At 53.9% G+C, this 23,235-nt stretch overlaps 1 protein-coding gene across 8 annotated transcripts in view; it reads right to left on the bottom strand.

Annotated features, from left to right (window-relative positions):
- Positions 1-23,235, bottom strand: part of CLN8 (CLN8 transmembrane ER and ERGIC protein) — a 47,910-nt gene that overhangs the window by 5,807 nt on the left and 18,868 nt on the right. For 3 of the 8 annotated variants that reach the window (XM_045451659.1, XM_045451669.1, XM_045451673.1), the window contains exon 3: positions 20,001-21,900. The exons of 4 other annotated variants lie outside the window; for them this stretch is intronic. In XM_045451659.1, the coding sequence (XP_045307615.1) occupies positions 21,577-21,900 (324 nt within the window). In that variant the 3' untranslated portion in view covers positions 20,001-21,576. Of the gene's footprint in view, positions 1-20,000; positions 21,901-23,235 lie in introns of those variants that run through there. One more of the 8 variants, XM_045451682.1, reaches the window with a different exon arrangement.

Raw genomic sequence — 23,235 nt, 5'->3', positions numbered from 1 at the left:
ATTCCCGTGCGCCTCTCTTCACTCTGCTTGTGACCCTCTGGCCCTATTCTAACTTAATTAAAACGAGGTGGGGGCTCCCGGCTGGCTCAGTCCATAGAGCATGCGACTCTTGACTTGTGAGTTCAAGCCCCACATTGGATGTAGAGATTACTTAAATAAATCTTTAAAAAAAAAGAAATACAATGAGGTGTGAGATTGAGAATGCGGTGAAGTCTCCAATACCAAGTGCCGACAAGTCCGTGGAGAAGGTAGGATGGTCACACGTGATTACAGGAGCCCAAACAGTCCATTTAACCCGCAGCACTGGGTGCGGTCTGTCACACATCACGCCTACACTCACCGCCGACCCAGGATTGCCACTCTTGGTGCTTACCCCAGCTAAATAAAAATGTGTGTGCACAAAAGTCTTATAGAAGAATTAGCCTGGAAGCTTTCTTCCAGAGAGCCCCCGGGTAGAGACAACCCATCCATAGGTGAGCAGATAAACAGATCTATCTGGTTATATTCAGACAACGGCACGATACTCAGTAATAAAAAAGAACAGTATTGATAAATCTCCAAACATTATGCCAGACGAAAGAGGTCAGACATGCGGGAATGTGTCTTCCCACTGACACGAAGCTCTAAACGGCTGACGTGGCCCGGGGGAGCCGGTGAGTTGTCTGGGGAGACATAAGAAAATCTGGGGTGAAGGCGGTGTTGTCTGTCGTGGTTGGGGGGGCGCATACATGGCATATGCATTTTTCTCAACTCATCTGGCTGTTAAGTGAAAACGGGTACGTTAATTTTATAGCAGGTAAATTGTACCTCAAGATGGTTCATTTTTTTTTAATTTTTTTAATGTTTATTTATTTTTGAGACAGAGAGAGACAGAGCATGAATGGGGGAGGGTCAGAGAGAGGGAGACACAGAATCCGAAACAGGCTCCAGGCTCTGAGCTGTCAGCACAGAGCCTGATGTGGGGCTTGAACTCACGGACCGCGAGATCATGACCTGAGCCGAAGTCGGCCGCTTAACCGACTGAGCCACCCAGGCACCCCAAGATGGTTCATTTTTAAGTTGAGTGGATGACACAGAAAAGAGGTACAGTTGGAAGAGTTTTACATAAACACTGAGTTTTAAATTGTCTTTCTTTTTCCTGCTTTCAGATTCTCAAAGCACGATCCTTTGTTTCTCTCTAGTTAAACCTACATCTTTTGGGGCATCAACATTTAATGTAAATTTTAAATAATTTTACAGTCAGTTCTATTATTTTCTATCACTTTTTAAAGTTTTTTTTAAAATGTTTATTTATGGGGCGCCTGGGTGGCGCAGTCGGTTAAGCGTCCGACTTCAGCCAGGTCACGATCTCGCGGTCCGTGAGTTCGAGCCCCGCGTCAGGCTCTGGGCTGATGGCTCGGAGCCTGGAGCCTGTTTCCGATTCTGTGTCTCCCTCTCTCTCTGACCCTCCCCCGTTCATGCTCTGTCTCTCTCTGTCCCAAAAATAAATAAACGTTGAAAAATAAAATAAAATAAAATACAATAAAATAAAATGTTTATTTATTTTGAGAGAGAGAGAGAGAGGCAGAGAGGGAGAGGGAGAGAATCCCAAGCAGGCTCCTCCCTGTCAGCAAGGAGCCCAACTGGGGGCTCGAACTCACAAACTGCGAGATCATGACCTAAGCCGAAATCAAGAGTCGGGCGCTTAACCGACTGAGCCACCAACGTAAAAAGTGAGCCGATGCGTCACAAGCCGCCTTCACAACAGGGCAGCCAGCGCCCTGGTGACTGCCCGCGATCGCCCTGCTGCCACCAGGACCATCAGCTTCCCCGCCTTGACCCCGAGTCAGACCTTTCAGTTAACTCTGATCACTTTGGTTTTTTTTTTCAGTTTTCATCTAATTGTCCCCCAGATTATTTCTGGCTGTGTTGTTTAACAAGCGGGCTACCGGGAAGCTTCTCTGAGACACAAACAGCCCCGCCCTTCCTGGCGCTGAGAGCTGGGCCCTGCAGGGTTAGGTCCGGCCAACATGTGGAGCATTTGTAGATATGACTCAGCTATGGTCACGACATTGTTGTTTTAATCCCTTTTCTTCCTTCCTTCCCAAGTGATACTTAGACAAGACGGCTATGTTGGGGAAGATAAGCAACAATGACGTCTGAGGGGAAAATGGTACCGTTTTCTAAAATCTCCTAAGCAGTTCTTCTTCTGAAGACAGACATTATTAATTGAAATAACAGGCCAATTAAACAGCATTCGTAAGAAGCAACATCCCGCAGTAATAAAACATGCATTTGGCTGCAAAGGTGTTCGCCTTTGTCTTAGCCATGCTTCAACTCGCTGGATGACTGTGTAAAACGTTTAACTCCCGGGGTCTGTGGGCTGGGTTACATTACCTCCAAGTCCCCACCCGTCTACAGTAATGGGCAGATCACAGGTTTGATTACACAGAATTCTGCTGTTTTGACCGTCTGCCATTCGTTCCACATTAGGCACCGCGTAGGTTTATTTCTACTAAGAAACAGAACAGATCAGTACCTCCTTTGGGACCCCTTCCCTCCCAGTGGTAACTGAAGTTACCTAATGTTGTATTTGTCATTCCTTTGCTTTAGTTTATTGCTTTTTTTTTAACTTTTTAAAATGTTTATTTACTTTTGAAGGGGGGTGGGGGAGAGGCAGAGAGAGAGAGAGACACAGAATCTGAAACAGGATCCAGGCTCCTAGCAGTCAGCACAGAGCCCGACACGGGGCTCAAACTCATGAGCCGTGAGATCATGACCCAAGCTGAAGTCAGACGCTTAACCCACTGAGCCACCCAGGTGCCCCTGAACCCTGTCATACAGTTTAAACACACTGAGATGTTTTCATCACATGGCCGGGCTCAGGATTACGCAGTATCGTGTTTCTTACATCATTTAATATTGGAAAGAAAGGATAAAATGGTATCTTTCCCATCACAAAGTTGACCGACGCGTTGGTGCTGAGATTTCACAGGGACCAGAACTGATCCCCAGTCTGGCCTCCCTCACCCCCCACGACTGGGTTTTCCTCGGAGCGCCATCAAGTTCTGATGAGAGGCAAATCACTTAGCCGACATCCTCAATGCGTCCACAACCACAGTATCTGTTATCTTATGAATTACCTGTCAGAAAACAGGGCCTGAGGAACCGAAATACTGGAGGAGAAAGGGAGGTTGCCTTGAGCAGAACAGCTCAGTCCTCCAGGCGCTAAGCAGGCCCGCTTTCGGTATAAGGCCGGCAAGAAAGCAGTACGAAGGAAGCAGGCATCTTTTTTAATGTTTCTTTATTTTTGAGAGAGACAGAGACAGAGAGAGGGAGACCCAGAATCCAAAGCAGGCTCCAGGCTCTGAGCTGTCAGCACAGAGCCTGACGTGGGGCCCGAACCCACGAACCGTGAGATCATGACCCGAGCCGAAGTGGGCCGCTTAACCAACTGAGCCCCCCAGGTGCCCCGTCTTTATTGTTTTAATTACCAGTCCTTCGGGCCCTCTCTCAATCTCTCATATACTGCTTAGATTTGCGTGTTCTAGGTATTGTACACAAACATGTATTTTCCTGAGACTTTCTTTGTTATCCTACACGCAGTTCACTCATTTTCACTACTTTGCAAAAATTAAGTTCTGAATACATCTTACGTGACCCCCAGGGGGCGGGCGTTCTGGACACGCTTCCGCGGACGTTCACGTGCGTGTCTGCCTTCCCTCGGAGGATGGACGCCCAGGACCGGAGATGCTGGCTCACAGGGCACACACATCTTCAGTGTCACTAGGTGACCCAATCCCTTCGCAAACAGATGCACCAACAGAAACTCCCGCCAGCTGTGCTTAGCCTCCTGGGGTAATTTTTTTTTTTTTTCCTATTTCATACAAGTGTAAATGCCTTTTAGCAGATTAAGGAAGTTCACTTTCACCCCCACATGCCGGGAGTTTTTACTATTAATGGGGTTTGAATTTTACGAAGTGTCTTCCCTGTAGTTATTGAACGAGCATGCGGTTTTTCTAGTGGGGATGCAAAAGTAATAGATTTTCAGGGCGCCTGGGTGGCTCAGTCGGTTAAGCGTCTGACTCTTGATTTGGGGTCAGGTCGTGATCTCATGGTTCATGAGTTCCAGCCCCACGTGGGGCTCCCTGCTGATGGTGCAGAGCCTAATTGGGATTCTCTCCCTCCCTTTCTCTGCCCCTCCCTCGCTCATGCACTCTCTCTCAAAAATAAATAAATAAACTTTAAAAAAAGTAATAGATTTTCTAAATGTTAACAATCCTGGCTTCCTAGGATAAAGGATTGCTAGATTCATTTGCCTGATTGTCTCAGGGATTTTTTTAAATCTAGGTTGATGAGATTGGAATTTCGTTTCTCACACGGTTCTTATCAAGTCTAACCTCATAAAATACATGGATTCTGTCCACTCTCTGGGACAGTTTAAAATTCGAATTCTCCCCAGGGCACCTGGGTGGCTCAGTGGGTTAAGCATCTGACTTCGGCTCAGGTCATGTGAGTTCAAGCCCCGCGTGGGGCTCTGTGCTGACAGCTCAGAGCCTGGAGCCTGTTTCGGATTCTGGGTCTCCCTCTCTGCTCCTCCTCTGCTTGTGCTCTGTCTCTCTCTGTCTCTCAAAAATAAATACATGTACAAAAAAAAAAAAAATTGAATTCTCTCTTCCTTGAATATTTGGTAGAACCAGTCCACGAAACCGACTGGAGCTTCTATTTTCTTGCCAGAAATTTTTACTTACTCAACTTTTTAAATGCCATTTGGGGGGCGCCTGGGTGGCGCAGTCGGTTAAACGTCCGACTTCAGCCAGGTCACGATCTCGCGGTCCGTGAGTTCGAGCCCCGCGTCAGGCTCTGGGCTGATGGCTCAGAGCCTGGAGCCTGTTTCCGATTCTGTGTCTCCCTCTCTCTCTGCCCCTCCCCCGTTCATGCTCTGTCTCTCTCTGTCCCAAAAATAAATAAAACGTTGAAAAAAAAATTTAAAAAAATAAATAAATAAATAAATAAATAAATGCCGTTTGGACTTTCAGGTCTTGTCAATTTCCTTCAGTCAGTATTCCCAAGTTAGATTTTTTTTTTTTTTGAGGAATGTATCCACTGATTCTAGGACTGTAGAGCTACTTATGATGTGGTCCTGTTATGGTTTTAATCTCTGCCACGTGCACAGGCTTAGCCCCGCTTGTCATGCCCGCGTTGGTCTTCTACTGCTCCTGTGATACAGGATCACACAGTGAGTCTGAAAACAACACAAATTTAGTGCCTTATACCTCTGTGGGTCAGACTGCAATACGGCTCTGGCAGAGACACGATCAAGATGGTAGAGGGCTGTGTCCCTTCCCGGGGACTCCGGGGACAAGATCTGCCTCTCGCTGTGTGCAGCTTTAGAGGTCATCCGCATTCCCCGGCCCGATGCCCTCCCTCCAGCCTCAGAGCCAATGGCAGTGAGCAGGGTCCCCATCACACCGCCTAACTCCAAACACTTCTCCTCCCTCGGCCAAGACTAAGGACACTGGAGAATACTTTAGGCCAGGATAACATCTCCATCTCAAGGTCCTTGCCTTAATCACATCTGCAAAGTCCCTATTGCCATGTGACGTCACGGAGTCCCCAGCTCTGGGGATTAGGACATGGACACTTCGGGAGAGCCTAATTGTGCTACCACAATGTCTGAGATTATTTATTTATGCCTTCTCCCTGGCTCCCTGGCCCACCTCTCTCTCACTTTTCCTTTGATCGGTTTTGCCGGGGACTTTCATTTTTTTAGTCTCTTTGTGTTCCGTCTCTGTGGTGTTATTATTTTTCACTTTATTAATTTCCACCCTCTCATTTTTCTTTTCTCCCTTCTCTTTACTTTTGGGATGTTCTGTCATTCTATTTCTAATTAGCTGACGTTGTAGAGCCAATAATCTTGCCCCCCCCCCCTTTCTTTCTAGTTAAAGCACATAAAGGTACACACATCCCTGGAATTACTGCTTTAACTGCATTTCACGCTTTTTAAAACAATTTTTTTTCAATGTTTATTTTTGAGAGACAGAGACAGAGTGTGAACGGAAAAAGGGCACAGGGAGAGGGAGACACAAAATCCGAAGCAGGCTCCAGGCTCTGGGCTGTCAGCAGAGCCCAACACGGGGCTCAAACTCACGAACCACAAAATCATGACCTGAGCTGAAGTCAGCCGCTTAGCCCACTGACCCACCCAGGAGGCCTTGTTTTGGTTTGTTTTTTAAGAGAGAGAGAGTGCTCAAGAAGGGGAGGGGCAGGGGCGCCTGGGTGGCTCAGTCGGTTAGGTGACCAACTTCAGCTCAGGTCATGATCTCACAGTTCGTGAGTTCGAGCCCCACGTCGGGCTCTGTGCTGACAGCTCAGAGCCTGGAGCCTGTTTCAGATTCTGTGTCTCCCTCTCTCTCTGACCCTCCCCCGTTCATGCTCTGTCTCTGTCTCAAAAATAAACGTTAAAAAAAAAATTTTTTTTTAAAAGAAGGGGAGGGGCAGAGGGAGAGAGACAGAATCCTAAGCAGGCTCCAAGCTGTCCGTGCAGAGCCCGACTCAGGGCTCGATCCCAGGAGCGGTGAGATCCTGACCTGTTGACATCAAGAGTCAGATGCTCAACCAACGAGCCCCCCAGGCCGCATGCAGGCAGGTGCATGTTCTCACACCATCTCCTCACCCTGCACATTGTTCTCTTGCACACACAGACCTCATGCCCGGTAGACAACACTCAAAAACAGCTGTTGCTCAAGTTGGGGGGCGGGGGCGGCCCCACCCGCAAACACACCCACAGAAATCACAGCTCAGCCACAAGTGGCTGGTGGTGAACCCAGCATAGGGTGCACCCCTGCAGTACCTGGTCCTGAGGGCCAGGGGGCAGCACACTCCGCCTGCGCAGGAGCTCTGCACAAGACTTCAGCCTTCCAGGCCAGAAGACAGCTAACTCCCTGCGGTACACAAAGGGTAGGACAAAATCTCAGAAACTCAGAACTAATCTACACGATAAAGAGTTCAGTTTCTGGAGCAGTGATACTCCGGGAGAAGGGGAAACACGTACGTTTTTAGGTAGTAATTATCTTCATCCTAAAGCAGATCAATAACTTCGTCTTTATAAGAAAGGAGAAATTATTGTTCTAAACACTTCAACGCATCAACCGCACGTGGCTTGAGCGGGGTCTGGGTGACTCGGGCCTCCAGGCCCTCACCTGGAGGCCCCTCCTGCACAATCCTGACAGCCCTTACCACTGTCCCCGGGCACCCTGCTCAACTGGGGGGGGGGGGGGGGGTTGCTGCTCACGGTCCTATACCTGCCCTGTCTGTACCCAGGAGACAGAGGCGGGATGGGGTGCTGGTCACGGTGCATCACCTGCACTGTGGGTGCCCAAGAGCGCAGGGGACACCCTTCTAAAGTTGGGGGGCTGCCTGTGGTCCTTTTCCTGGGCTGTCTGTGCCAGGGGACACCAGCACTTCGCTCCAATGGGGGCCTGCGTGCGGTCCTCTAACTGCGTCGTTCCTGGGGAACAAGCGACACCTGGAGCTCTACACGCCCCGTCCCGCAAATCTTCGGGGGGGCGGGCCGCCCGGAGTTCACGGATCGGTGGGAGTTCTGGGGGCCCGCCCTTCAAGGACCCCGGCCTTCCACCCTGGCCCGCAGTCAGCACGCCGCCTCTCCCCTGGAGCCACAGCATCCCTCTCCCCAGGTACCCCGCCCGCGCCCCCAGCCCGCGCTGGCCACCAAACTCGGACCCCGCCCCCTCCGCCTGGGGACCCCAGCCTCCCCACCCCGGGCCCGCATTCATGTCCCCGCCCCAGGACCCCCGCCCCAGGATCCCCGCCTCTCCTGGCCCGGAGCCGCACTCACCTGGCAGGTGCCAGAACTTGCCCTGGGTCTGAGAGCCTCTCCAGCCGCCCAGCCTCAGCGAGCTAATTGCGCGCCCCGGCCCCGCCCCCAGGGCGGGACCACCTCCACGCCGCGATTGGCCGGCCCAGCCGGGGCCGGGTGCCCATTGGCTGACCGTTCTCGCCGCGCCCCGCCCCCGCCTCGGCACCGCCCAGTGGCGGCCGGCTCTGCCCGGGACTACCAGCCCAACGACCTGCCGGCTGCGCACGCGTGATCTGGGGGACGCGCCGAGGCTCACCCGAAACCACACCTGTCCTTCCTGAGGGTCCTTGTGCTGCGCAAGCCCAGGCGGGGGCCCTGAACGGGACGCCACCCCCCAGGGACACTGGCCCTTCCTGAGGACCCTTGGGCTGTGCACGCGGGGGCAGGACCCCCCCCCCCTCCTAACTCACCCTCACCCCGCCCCACACACCTGTCCTTCCCCAAGCACCCAAAGACAGTGCACGCGTGGGCCGGGTCGTGGGCAGGACCCCCAAGTCACCTGGCCCTTCACGAGGTCCCTTGGGCTGTGCACGCAGGTGCGGGGGCAAGACCCCCACCCCCCTATACAGACACCTGTCCTTCTTGAGGACCCTTGGGCTGTGCCTGGGCAGGGCCCCTGGGCCACAGACCACCCCCCAGAGCACCGCCCCCAGCCCGATGAAGAATGAGATTCAACAGTGAATTGTCTTTCAGGCCTGGAATCAAATTTGTCTTTTAAGACTGTGATTTTTGTGGTTTTAAACTTGCCTGTTTCAGACATGTAAACATCATCAGTGCATAGAAACACTGGTCTCTGGGTACAACGGCCTGCTCAGGGGAAGGGAGGGGATCCACCTCATGAAAGGAAACTAAATAACCAGAAGCCCCTGTCTAGACACATCCAGGTACCACATGGTACTTTTATGCTACTCGAAACAGTAATCATCAAAGCTTTTCCTACTGGCCCCAAGATCTCTTGAAAAAATTTCCAAGGAATTCACACTGTACCTTTCCTGCCTCTTCTAGTTTTAAAAACTGACATAGTGTTGTGAAATAAAATATATAGAAAATTCATGAATCGTAAATCGAATGCAAACGTAACCAGATAAGAAATTGGAACGTTGGTGGCAGGCAGCACAGACGCATCAGCTCCCACTCTCATCCCAACCTTCTCCCGACTGGGGCATTACTTTCATTTGCAAGCTAACCACAGCCTTGCCTCATGTTCTGACAAAGTCCCAGAGCCAGAGAACACAGATCCGCTCAACTGATTTTATTTCTTTATTTTTTTAAGTTTATTTTGAGAGAGGGAGAGAGTGTGGGGGAAGGGCAGAAAGAGAGAATCCCAAGCAGGCTCCACACTGTCAGCACGGAGCCCGACAGGGGGCTCCATCCCATGAACCGTGAGATCACATGACCTCAGTCCAAATCAAGAGTTGGACTCTTAACCGACTGAGCCGCCCAGGCGCCCCCCAGAGGTGACTTTTAAAGCTCATTTGGGGGCACCTGGGTGGCTCAGTCAGTTGAGCAGCTGACTTCGGCTCAGGTCATGATCTCTCGGTCCGTGAGTTCAAGCCCCGCGTCGGGCTCTGTGCTGACAGCTCAGAGCCTGGAGCCTGTTTCAGATTCTGTGTCTCCCTCTCTCTCTCCCTCCCCCATTCATGCTCTGTCTCTCTCTGTCTCAAAAATAAATAAACACTAAAAAAATAAAAAAAAAAAATAAAGCTCATTTGTGTGGTGTTTGGAAAGAAATGTAAAATTAAGTAAAAAGAAAGTGTCAGTTGCCTGACACTAAAAAAATATAAAACAGGCAACAGTAAAGGTGAATTCAAGGTATTTCAGAAAAGTTTCCCAATGAATTCAAAGTCATCTTGCCAAGGCCAACCCACAGATGGGTACACCTGTTATATATATAATATTTCATATAATACATAAATAATATATCCATTCAGATTTGCATATGCAATAATGAAATGCGTTTTCTCTTTTTGCTCTATATGGACCTCCTCCACAAGAGATGATGAAAGGTTAGAGCTGCACTTTTAGAATATAGTAAGAATGTCATGTTCTCTTTTTTTTTTTTTAAGTTTTTAAAAAATTTTATTTATTTTGAGTCAGAAAGCATGAGTGGTGGAGGGGCAGAGAGAGAGGGAGACATGGAACCTGAAGCAGACTCCAGGCTCTGAGCTGTCAGCACACAGCCTGACATGGGGCTTGAACCCATGAACCGAGAGATCATGACCTGAGCCAAAGTTGGTTGCTTAACCGACTGAGCCACCTGGGCGCCCTGTCTTATTATCTCATTAGAGTCAAAAGACAATCTCCATTTTAAAAGTAAATGCAAACAGCAAAGCCAGAAAGTTAGATGGAGGGGGTTGCCATTGTTTTCCGGCCTCCGGGGGGAATCTCTCATGTAAGATTACTTTCTCCCGTGACTTTCTAATAGAATTCCATTAAACCCTCTGAAAACACGTTCGTGACTTTGGTTGTGTGGATTTTCAGGCCACTTCATTCCCGACATTCTGATTCTCTGAAGTGCTGGCTGTCACCTTAAACTAAGAGCTAATTTTGGGGAGGGGAGTGGACGTAAAACACTGTCCTCAAGGGCCACACTCCAACCTCGCACACTCATGGCGGGCAATCAGCATGTCTGGGCTGATGTATTCCTGTAGCCAGTCTCATTTCTAGAACCTAGTTCTGAGTCAAAGGGTGGCAGCACCTTCCTCTTGAATTCTGAACTGCCAGAAAGTCTCCACGGGATGGGACGCATCACCGCACGACGGGCCCCCGAATGCTCTGTCCTCAGAAAGCCACTGGCAGGAAGGCCAGTCCAGCAGTGTGACCTGCGTCCTGATGCACTGGGGCTTCCCAGGTGGTCCTCGAGCGCTGCCCAGAACTCAGAGGCAGCTCGGGCTGGCCATCCTCCTTCCTCCCCCTTCCTTCTGGTCCACAGCCCTTCCCGAGTGGGAGGAGGCCGCGGGCGCCCAGGGCACCGGACTAGGCCACTGGCACCGCATGTGGGGATCCAGACCCCTCCTTGGACGGTGAGGAGACAGTGACCCAGACGGGAACCGTGCAGATACGGGCCAAGTGAGGAGCAGGGTGAAGCCCGCTGGTGCATCAGAGCATACAGAGGGCAGTCCCAGGGGGCACAGTGAACCCACTACCTGCACCTGACATCACCCGGCCTGAGGGCCCCTCCCTGACACCTGCCACCCGCCCTTCGCTGAGCCTCCTCCTTTGTCTGTCTGTCCCTGCTGGACCACGCAGGTGTCCTACGGGGCGTGCTCTCTGCTGGGTGCGGAGGGCAGAGGCCACAGAGTTTCTACACCACAGCCACAATGCTAGGGCCGCTGTTCCCTTTCCTGATTCAGATGCTGCTTACAAGAGAGCATTTGCTTTGTAAAAATTCACTATTAGGTCACAATTATTGTCCTTATCTTCCCTGTTTAATGGGAAAGGAAACCAGGGCTTGGGGAGGTTGAATAATTTGCCTGAGGGGGGAGAAAGAAAAACGATGTCACTATTAGAATCACCGCTGTTTACACATGAAGAGGAGAAGCCTCAGTAAGTCCATGCAGCCAGCGAGGGGCCTCTGCTGAGGTCTGTGCACAACGCCTGACAGGCTCGTAATCTAGGAACAGAGGGTCATGTTCATCCCCGGGCTTTCCATATTAAAGAAAGCGTTCGTGGGCTTGACTGGATGGTGAGCATCTGAGACACGGGGCTCCCTTTCCCTAATTGTACACTTTTGAAGAAAGCTGTGGATTTCATATTGAAATACGTATGCCTGTGGTTTCTATTGTTTTCCAAGCTCTGAGAAAACGGGGCAGCCCTAACATTGACATAATTGAGTCACCTGTGATGCCTGGCGATTGGGAAGGATGTGCAGACATTACAGAGGTGAGGCCCGATACTGAACGAGGACCCCGCACTCCGCAGTACTCGAGTGTGACGACATCTAAAGCTCACGGGACGCTATCCAGCACCTGTTGTTTTCACATCCTGGGTAGTTCTGGGCACGGGCTGCCCCTGTGATTGGCAGGACGGGAAAGTAGACCTTACACTGCAGTCTGGGCCCCCACAGCACGGGGCCACACTGTTCTGAAAGGAGGAACAGCGGACAGCACCTGTGAGCACCAGCGCCAGGGTCCCTCGAGGTCGGAGCAGCTGGCTCCTGATTCATCTGCGGGCGGGCTGATGGCCTTACATGGGCCCCTGGCGTCCCCGGGGCCCTGGGAAGTCGGCAGGCAGGGCAAGCAACCGTCAGGCCAGAGGGCAGACTGCAAACCTGAACGGGAAGGGCCAGCTCCCGGAGCGACCTGGCCCAGGGGAAGGCAATGTTGACGGGGCCTCTGCAGAAGGAGCCCCCAGGGTGCAGAGGGCAACCTGGCCTGTGGCACAGGAGGACCCTCCACCAGGGCAGAGGTTTGTGGGGGGAGCAGGGCACGGGATACTGATGCCCAGGGCCGAGGAGGGTGCTGGCTGCGGCGTGGACTTGCTTTTTTTCTTTTCTTTTTTTTTTTTAAGGTTTATGTATTTATTTTGAGAGAGCTAGAGCGGGGGAGGGGCAGAGAGAGAGGGAGAGAGCGAATCCCAGGCAGGCTCCACACTCAGCACAGAGCCAGATGTGGGGCTTGAATTCATGAACCGTGAGATCATGACCTGAGCCAAAACCAGGAGTTGGGCGCTTAATGGACCACGCCACCCAGGCGCCCCTACATTTTACATTTTAAGCATGATTTCATTTATCAGAACTCCTTGGTACACGGGGACCATGGGAGACAAGAAAGAGGATGGTCACCATGGGGTTATATGCACAGCCACAGTTACCCCCAAAGCCCTCTTAAAATTTGAACTTGAGTTTTCTCCTTTGAGTCACTTAAAAAACTTGCTGAGACCTCTATGCAAATGAAGTTGGAAGCTTAGATGAAATGAATACTTTTCTGGAAAAAAAATTTACCAAAATCAACCCCGAAAGAGCTACAAGGCTTAAAGGGACCAATTCCATAAAAGAAACTCAGATATTCATCAGGGAGCTACCCCCCCCCCCCAAAAAGCACCAAGATGGCTTCATGAGAGAGCTCTACCGAACGGTCAGAGGCCAGCTCACCTAACACCTCTCACGATACAACATACATGCCCGTGGTTCTTCATTGACACGTCATCTATCATTGCCAGCACACCGGAAACTATCTAAGGCCCGAGCATGGGTGATGACAGAACGAAGGATAATTGACATGTAGGTCGTGTGGAGAAGTGATACGGGGCTTTCTGGATGTAACGCATCCAGGAAAAGAGTAAGTGTCTGTGCAGTAGGAAAGAAGGGACAATAAGAAAACATATGCATGTGCCTACCTCTGATGTACAGATAAACCACATCCCGGGGACACAGGGTGCCTACTGATGAGTGCGGTCTCTTCTGGGTGATGACAGTGTTGTAAAGTGGACTGTGGTGATGGCTTCACAGCCCTGTGAATACCAAAACCCGCCAAACCGTACGCTTTAAGATTTTATTTGCTTACGTATTTATTTTGAGAGAGAGTGTGTGCGTATGTGCAAATGGGGGAGGGATAGAGAGAGAGAGAATCCCAAACAGGCTCTGAGCTGTCACCACAGAGCCCGACGCAGGGCTCAAACCCATGAACCGTGAGATCATGACCTGAGCTAAAGTCGGACGCTTAACTGACCGAGCCCCCGAGGCGCCCCATCACATCTTGATTTCTAAGTACCAACCCCAGTGAAGAAAACCAGGGTCCTTGGAGAGATGGCTGAATCCAATACAGGGACGATACGGAGAAGGGACATCCTGTTGCAACAGAAAATAAGGACGCACTCAAAAGCAATGATGGGGCAAAGGAAAGGACCCTGGGACCAGTGCGAGGGGCTCCCCCTCACAATCTGGGGCAATCTGAGCATCAGAAGGTACACGGAGAACAGTGCATTGTAAATTACCGTGAATAAACTCATAGCACAAAGAAGCCATGAGCCCATGTTGATCATGAACACAAGATGGGAAGAAGGTTAGTCTCTTCTTCGAGACGGATTTCTGGCAAAGGACTACAGAAGGAACAATGGTGTCAGGAGATTAACAGTCTGCAACCATCACGGTAAAAGTGGACTCGGGAGAGCAAGCATCGCATTGGCATCAGTGGACAGTAAAGCCAGAGCGAGAGGCGGTGCCGTGGAGATACAGGACACACACGGTCCCGACCCATCCCCGCACGTCACCTGAGACAAGGAGGGCGAGATACGACGTGTGTGGCGCAGCCCAGACAACACCGTGATCGGGTGACCAAAATTAACGCTACCAACAAGGGGCCGACCGGTGCCTCCGGACCCGATGTGCCAGAAGGACAGCAACATGTACGTGTTTCCCAGCCAGAAAGGTCTGGTCCGATCCTGACATCAGACCAACCCGCACGGAGGCGTCCTCTAACATAAATGCCTGCCGGTCCTCACAAATACCAATGTCGTTAAGGACGGGAGCAGGCCGAGCGGCCAGCAGAGCCGTGTCCCCGGCCGTGTCCCCAGCCAGGAGGGGTGGCGGGAGAGGGCATGTGGGGGCAGCTGGCAAGGCCAGGATGCGAACGGCAGATCCCTAAAATGCGTTCACTGTGCTGAGCATCCTGGGGGCCTCTACGGCGGTCACTTCAGACCAGACCCCTATTCTGAGGAATATCGCACCCTGCAGCGTGGGGCTGAGGGCTGTGTGGTGAGGCAGGGAGGAGGGACAGCACACAGCATTTCCCCAACTTTTGTGTAAGTCTGAAATTCGTTCGAATTAGAAAGTTAAAAATAAACATGAGGGGAGCCTGGGTGGCGCAGTCGGTTAAGCGTCCGACTTCAGCCAGGTCACGATCTCGCGGTCCGTGGGTTCGAGCCCCGCGTCGGGCTCTGGGCTGATGACTCAGAGCCTGGAGCCTGTTTCCGATTCTGTGTCTCCCTCTCTCTCTGCCCCTCCCCCGTTCATGCTCTGTCTCTCTCTGTCCCAAAAATAAATAAACGTTGAAAAAAAAAAAAAATAAACATGAACTGAGTAACACACGTGAAACAAAAAAGCTTCTTTCTGGAACCGTGGCGTTGGGACGAGGGGCTCAGGCGCAGGGCGCCTGCCGTCTCTCCTCCTGTCAACAGGGATGATTTTGAGAAAGGTCTACAGTCTCACACTGGAAATGTCTTCCCACGAGGGCTGATTACACCTGTTCGCTCGAGCCCCAGATGAAGTCCAGACACACGGGTATGGACACTCTGAAGGTTAACGCGTGAGCAGTGTCCCCTGGCTGACCCGCTCTATCGGGACGGCAGCTCTGGGGCTGACACAGCATGTCTGTCTCACCTGACATGTGATCCGGACGCAGGTGGCCCGGGGCCGTACAGCAGCGAGAGGCCACAGGGCTGTCTGTCCCGCCGTCCCTGGTCCGCGTGCCTGTCCCCTCTGTGACAAGGGCAGGTGCTCCTGTGGGATCATGACTGCACTTGAGGCCAGCAGGAGGCAGGAAAGGGGCGAAGGGCCTCTGCTCTCGGGGCTCGTGTTCACCTGGGAGGGAAATGCCCAGACTGAGGTTCACGGGGACGGGGACAACCCACAGTCTCTATGACGGACTCTGAAATCAGAATGTAGAAAATCGCTTTTGATGAGTGAGGTATGTTTCTGAGCTTTATTTTTTTTAAGTGACTCCATGTTTTAGATCTGACATACTCAAGCAATCACCAGAAGACGTAAAATGGGGGTCCTAGCGTGGTGGGCCTCCAAGTTTCTAACCTCGGCTATCTACACACAAAGTGCCCCTGGCCCCAACGTTGTGCACTCTGGGTTTGCTCGGCATGGAAATAAAATCTCTGGGGTGGACCAAACGGGCTCAGGAATTTCTTGGGCAAGAACCGAGGGTTATCTTAATATAAACAAGTGAAACTGTGGCTGAAACGTGCCACCTGACGATGCTGGTTTTGCTTTTTATAGATTTTTGCAAGTGGGCAAGGTAAATACTGAGAAAGTTACAAGGTGCTGTAAACGTTTTCCATGTTATGGGTCAGCAGGCAATTCTGAGATTGAAGGCGTTGACATGGAATAACTGAGGACTCTAACTCTGGCTTAATTTTTTACGTCTCTCGGCTGCTTCGGGGCTGCAGACACGAACCACTAATGTTGACGGGAGGCCCAAGCGTCTAGGTCAGCTCTGGCTGCTGTGACCGATCACTGGGGACCAGGAGGCTGCAGTCCAAGGTCATGGTGCTGGCAGACTCCGTGCCTGCTGGGACCACTGCCTGTCTTCCCCTGTACCCTCACCTGGTGAGAGCAGGGGAGGGTGTCAGAAGGTCTATGGAAAGACGTAACCACTGCCGGGTGACCTGTGAGCTGGGCGCTCGGAGGCTCCTCGCCCCCACCCTTGCCCTTGGATGTGGGTTTTGCTTCCCTCCTGCTCCAGGGACACAGCCTGAGAGAACAACGCGGTGTGGTAACAGCTGTACAGTAGGCATACGTGACCAGACCCACTTAAGGCCCCTCTCGATAGAAACTTAAGACCTGGCTGGAGGGAGCCCGAGTGGCCTGCCTCTGTCCTTGGTCTCTCTTGCGCTCCTCGTACGGGTGGCGGACTTGGGTGGCACCCGGGAGGGTCCCGAGGGAGGCTGGTCTCTTGACTCTTCAATAAGCGTCCTACTCCCATCACGGAGGCTCTGCCCCGGTCACCTCCAAATGCCATCGCATTGGGGGTTCGGGCTTCACGCAGACATGCTCCGCAACACGAAGGCTTCCACGGCACGGAGTGAACACCACCCGGTACAAAACAGCACGGCGCTAACGCCAAGAGCTACACAGTGAGCAGAGGCCTGCACTCCCCTGGCGGGGCTCCCAGGGCGGAGGTGAGGCTCCCATCTCGTCCAACGGTGTCTCCGCGAGGCCAGGCGCCTGTGCTCGGGGCTCCGCGCTGTCCTCAGAAGGAACGGAGCGGCGTCTTTCACCTCCACGCTGGCACTCGGGCAACGCGAAAGGAAGGCTACCAGACCCTGGATACCTGGGAGTCGGTTCCAGAACATTCTGTGTTCTGAGTCAGTAGGAGGAAGAAAACAGAGATTCCCCAATTCCTCCCATCGCTGTATTCTAGTCAAGCTGAAAAGAGCACATATCACGTGTGTTTTAGTTCCTGACGAAGGGGAAACTTATTTAAAAGGAGAAATCCTGAACCAGCAAGCTTTCCCATTAGAGCAAAACAGATTGAGCAAAGACAGAGGTGAGGTGATTCACCAGAGTCTGGGGACCCTTAACGTGTACTCACCCTTAGGTGGGCGGCACCCTCACCGTTAGAAACCAGTCTGCGGGCGGCAGGCATCGGCCCGCATGTGCGCCCTCCGTGTGCACAGCCGCACCCCTCCTGCCAGCACAGGAGCTCCAGGAGTTCGGTGTGGCAGGGACAGAGCAGGGTGAGCGCGCAGCGGGCACCGGGTTCAGGAGCCCTGAGGACGGAGGTGTTCGGATCCCCGACACCAGGGGCGGCCCTCTGACTGGGGGCCGGCCCCACTCACCCCTGCAACCTCCTCCTGGGAGGCTGGGGGGTCACGTGCATCTGAAAGCAGTTCTAACAGGTGCCGCGTCCCTGCCTCACTGGGAATGGGAGGCTACGGGGTCAGGAAGGGACCGAGAAGTCCCCAGGACACGTGACGGTGACCTGTAGGTCAGGGCCATCCTGACATCTGACCGCATGAAGGGAGGATGACGCAGGTTTCTCCGTTTTGCTGTTGTCTGTTCGAGGGCTCAATGGAATAGGGAAGGTTTTTATCTGCTCGAGGGCTCACACGATGGAATAAGGGAAAGTTTTTCGCCTTGCAAAACACTTAGATTTTTTTTTTTTTTCAACGTTTATTTATTTTTGGGACAGAGAGAGACAGAGCATGAACGGGGGAGGGGCAGAGAGAGAGGGAGACACAGAATCGGAAACAGGCTCCAGGCTCCGAGCCATCAGCCCAGAGCCCGACGCGGGGCTCGAACTCACGGACCGCGAGATCGTGACCTGGCTGAAGTTGGACGCTTAACCGACTGCGCCACCCAGGCGCCCCGCAAAACACTTAGATTTAACACGATTTCCGTGTGCCATGAAGCAAGCTGACACAGACACACTGAAACCAACACCCATGAGGCAGAGAGAAGGCTCGGGGACCCTGACGGGTGCCGCCCCCGGGGCCTCCACGGGCTCCGGGAAGCAGGAGACCCTCTCGCAGCTGAGCCAGCTTTCGTGACGGGTTCCCCACCAAGAATGTCCCCTAGGGCCACCGGCCTTGCCAGGTACCTCCGAGCTACCTCCCAACCCTGCCCTTCCCACGAAGATCCGCCACGACCCGTCCCGCAAGCTGGTGAGCCCTTCTCGTCCACATCGGGCTTTGTCCCCTCCCTGGCTCCCTGTGGCCGAGCGGCTGGCCCACACCAGGCACCGCGGGGACATGCAGTCAGCCGTGGACGGACACACACAAGGACAGCGTGAACACGGGACAGGGCTCCATCAGGGGCTGTCCTACGCTCTGAGCGGACCGCACGTCGACGAGCCTCGGCTCTGACACCAGAGGAGTGAGCCCCAGTACGGGGAAGGCTGTGTCCCAGCCCGTCACCTACCAGCAAGAAGGCAGCCTCCGGGACTCAGGTGCCTGGCGTAAATAGGACCACCGGCACAGGGTCGTTCGCGCAGGGACGGTGAGAAGCTGCAGGTCACTCAGCACAGCACCCAGCACAGGGCAATGGTTGCCGGCTGCGGGGAGACCCTGGGGTCTGAGGAGAGAGGAAGGGGGCGGGGGCTCGGCCTCCCGGCCTGCAGGGTCCTGGGAACACACACTAGCAGGGCCGGAGCCGTCTTCCTTCCACAGAGAAGACGCTCGCTGGCCCACTGTCCTTCCCTCCTGCCACCCCTCGGCCAAAGCCGTTCTGAAGAACACGGCCTGTGCACAGAGAAATGTGTCTACGCCAAAGCACGGAGTGTGGTGACAGGCGATAATTGATAGTACTTAACCTCCCCACGGGCCACGCTGGAGGGCACAGCTGGCTCCTGCCTCCGACACCTGCGGCAGGTGAGTCCAGGCTGCTGCGGCCAGATCTTCCCATTTCTCGAGGTTCCAGGATTTCTTTTTTAAGGTTATTATTTTTTTTATTAAAAAATATTTTGTTTTAATGTTTATTCATTTTTCGAGAGAGAGAGAGAGAGAGAGAGAGAGAGAGACACAGAGCGTGAGCAGGGGAGGGGAAGAGAGAGAGGGAGACACAGAATCCGAAGCAAGCTCCAGGCTCTGAGATACCAACACAGAGCCTGATGCGGGACCTCAACTCACAAACTGTGAATCGTGACCTGGGCCCAAACTGGAATCACCCAGGCGCCCCAGTTTTTTTATTATTTTTAAAGAATCTTTTACTTATTTTTGAGACACAGGGAGAGAGGGGACGGGGGGGGGGGCACAGAGCGGGGGAGGACAGAGGGTCTGAAGCAGGCTCTGTGCTGACAGCAGAGAGCCCGACGTGGGGCTCGAACTCACCGACCGTGAGATCGTGACCGGAGCTGAAGTCAGACAATCGACAGAGCCACCCAGGCGCCCTGAGATTCCAGAATTTCTGGCTGCTACGTGCACTCCCCCTGTCCAGCGCCCACCCGCCCTCTCTGCAGACGGCGTGGGAGTCACACGGGGCTCCCCCGCTGCACGTCCAGCTGCGGATGCCTGTGTCCTGGCAGCCTTGAGCCACGCCACAGCCGGTGCCGGGTGGCCTGGCCTGGCGCGGAGCCCGGAAAGCTCCCTACAACCCGGAAGGCCCCACCAGCCCCTGGGCAATAAAGGTGTGTGGGTCCTGGATCAACAGGGTTCAAGAAGCCTCTCCTACGCACACACCTGCCTTGCTGCTCCTTGTGGGAAGTCCCTGGTCAGAGGGAGCACGAATGTGCGTGCGGGCCAAGCTCTCGTGCTATCTGGTCCTTCCCTCTCCACACACGACTACTGCGTCGTTATAAAGACGTGGGGTGTAAGGGGGGAGCCCTGGGAAGGTCAAATCCTGATGTGGGTCACGTAAAAAGTAAGCCAAATATTTCGTACTTTAACCTGAAGTGTGAACAGACATGGGTCATCACCCGGTGTCTCCAAGACAAGCGACTCACACCGACCAAACAGTATGGAGAGACAAGAACGGACATCCTTTTGGGTCCATAAACGTAAGTTATTTTATTAAGCTTCTGTGCCATCGGAAGACACCAGCTACGTCTGTTCCACAAGAAGGGCGGGGGCCGCAGGATCGTGAGTTAGTCATCTTTGCGGGGACGCGGTTTGCGGGGTACCTTTGAGGCTTCAATCACTCCTTACGAGGAGATAAACGGGTGTTACGGATCTTGACCTAAGCATAAAGCCGAAGCAGCAGTAACCAAGATTGCCGCCGTGAGCGCCCTGTCACTTACACACGAGTTGGACGTTTCCGTGACCAATTGACACATGTTTTTTGCAAAGACGTCAAAGAGGCTTTCAAAAAAATAAATAAACAAACCTAATTTTAATTGCACACCCCAGGCCAGAATCAAATGTCTGTACGTGTGTCCCCCACTGCCCACAGTAGGGCGGTCCCCTGAAACCTCTCGTGAGCTGGCATGACCCCCTTTGCAGCACTTTGCTGTTACACAAGACCTACTGGGTGCCTGTTCTCGTGGACTAAAGGAAGTTGGGGCGGGGGGGACCCTCACTTTCACAGGAGAGGCCGTTACTCAGCGGACACATCTCTGCTAACAGTGGAGGCACGCACCTAAGTGAGCTTTGGAAGCGGGGGGCCCCGGACGTCCCCGCACACGTGCTAGGCTGGTGCCCGCCTTCCCGAGGAGGGGGCAGGTGAAGGCGGCATGCTTGCCCCCCCAGCTCGCAGGGCAGAGCGCCCAGTGCCCGGCCCTGAAACCCTCAGGAACGCCAGCCACGGAACGAGGGTCTGGTTGGGAAGCACACCGGCAACTCGGTCCGTTGAAAACGGCTCTAAAATCCAGACAGGTCTGATTACCGAACATTTACCTTATTTTACCAAGTGACCAAGAGAGTGTGAATACACGCTTCTGGTTTTACTGGAGATCCCCTGCTGCGCGACCCCACAGCCTGCACTGGAGCACACGCACCCACCAGGCTGGCTCCGTCCCCCAAGGGGGGGAGGGTCACTCCTGCACGGGACCCGCCCGCGGCTTCGCCACCAGATGGCGCGACCGCAGCCAGGCTGGCCTCTCCATCCACGGAGATTCTAACAAGGGGCCCAAACAGGACCCCTTCTGTCCGAGGACAGTGCCCTGCGGCTAAGAAGGTCACCACCACCAGATAGGACACACAAACTGCTGACCGTGTGACCGGACAGACCGGATGCTGACGGCCACAGCGGCGGGGGAGGGGGGGGCGGGGGAGGGTTGCTGATGCCAAGTCACGCCCGGCACTGGGAGCGCTCCCTCCTCCTGCACAGGTGGCCCGGCCGCCGCCGCAACACCCTCCCTGATGGTCGACAGGGCCGCACACGGTTAGGCGTGCAGGAGCAAACCACAGCAGGCGACAGGGTCGCGACGGCAAAAATGTGCCCCCAGAGGCAAAGCGGGGCTTTGCACACCCTGTGAGGGAAATCAGCACAGTCCGTGTGACTCGGAAAGAGCGCCGGGGACAGCGCGGTCCCTGCCTCACTCCGCGGGAGTCTGCGGCGGGGACCTCACGGAGTCCGTGGACAGCAGCCGCTGCGCCCCGGGGCCCTGGGCTCCGAGCGGCTACTGCCCCTTCTTCTGCGGCACCTGGCCATTGGCCCCCGCGGGCCGCCCGCCTCCGGGCTCCGGCTGCGCGAAGTTCCAGTCCACCGGGGTCAGGAGCTGCTGTGTCTTCTTATGGGTCCAGTAGGGGTTGAGGACAAGCGTGAGCAGACCCAGCCCCACGAGGAACAGCGCCAGGTGCGGAGGGTGCAGGCTGCTGCGCAGGCCGTCCCAGTGCCAGAAGCACACCCACCACATGTGGTAGGTGAGCACCATGCGGCAGTGGAACATGTGGATCATCAGCCACTGGTTCAGCTTCCAGAACAGGGAGTCGGAGCAGCCGGCCTGCGGGACAGAGCACACGCGTCAGGACACGGCCACCCACATGTCACGCCCACCACGAATTCACCACCTGGGTGCGCCCAGCCCCCGTGCCCGCGACAGCCGTGCCCCCCCTCCCCCGCTCCCCCTCCCGGGGGCATCGCCCCGGAGCAACGCCACCCGTCCACGGCCCGTCCGCGCCCGGATTCCTGCTCCCAGGAGCCAAGGCCAGACCTGTTTCCGGTCTCACTTCGGTCTCCTTTCTAACCCTGAGTCACACACACTGGCCGCCAGCAAGCCCTGGGAGAAGGGCCTCTGGGGACAGGGAGGCTGAGGATGATATACACTTACCTCCTGGTTTGCTCTTGGGTCCTTTACCCCCGGAGCCCACGGACGCAGGCACAAGGGGACTTTCGTTACAATTACTCTAACTTTACACTAAAACCAGTTTCTAAGATTTGTAGCCAAAACCGAACAGAGAACTTGAAGGTGGCCCATCAGATCCTGGACACGAAGGCGGGACCTGGCCAGCACCAGGCCATGCCGGTGCCGGGACGGTGGGCGCCCAGCCAGGTGACAGAGGACATCCAGCACCCCCGCATCCCCGCACCCCTCAGACCTTCCACACACCAGCTTCTCCGACCTCGCCTCCGTTGACCCCAAGCTGCACAATCTCCCTCGGGAGCTCCGGGCCACAGGTGGCCCCTCCCCGGGTGGGGACACTGTGTTGCTTCTGCACAAGGAAAGTCAGCAGTTTGAGGCAGAGAGGCCCCGAGAGCAGGCAGCAGAAACGACCTCAGGAAAGGGATCAGGCTTTACTTGAGCCACATCTGCCGAACCCTGAGGAGGATGCAAACCAATTTCCAAGAGTGAGTCTGTTTTTAAAAAACAGGAAAGGAATCCTAACTCTGAGGTCATAAAAGTGTCATCACGGCTCGGACAAAGGAAAAGGAGACTCCGTGGAAATGACGACTTAGGACAAAGAAAGTGAGAAAGACAAGAAATTTCCTTGCTGTCTGAGATACGGTGAGCTTGGCCCAAAACTAACGCCACAAGAAATGTGAATGGCCTCCTACTTTCAGATCAGACACACCCAGGCATGTTTTCTAGCACTGCTAAGAGTTAAGTTAGGCGTAAACAGCGCCCAGAGGAACATTCTATTTATTCCGGCAGAGTTTAAATTTCCTCTAGGTGTAGAGGAAAGCACCTACGGGAAGAGGAGGAGAGAAAAGAATCCGACAGACTGGGAGCCCCGTGGAGGCTCTAGCAGACCGTCCGTCCGCAGGCACGTGGGTTCTTGAGGCCGGAGCCTCGGGCCTCCCGCAGACAGCCTCCCTGCCTCAGTCTCCAAGTGGTGAG

The sequence above is a fragment of the Leopardus geoffroyi genome, chromosome B1 (assembly GCF_018350155.1).
Source record: "Leopardus geoffroyi isolate Oge1 chromosome B1, O.geoffroyi_Oge1_pat1.0, whole genome shotgun sequence".
Lineage (NCBI taxonomy): Eukaryota > Metazoa > Chordata > Mammalia > Carnivora > Felidae > Leopardus > Leopardus geoffroyi.
Note: the sequence above shows the minus strand (reverse complement) of the source record. Positions and strands in the feature narration are given on the sequence as shown.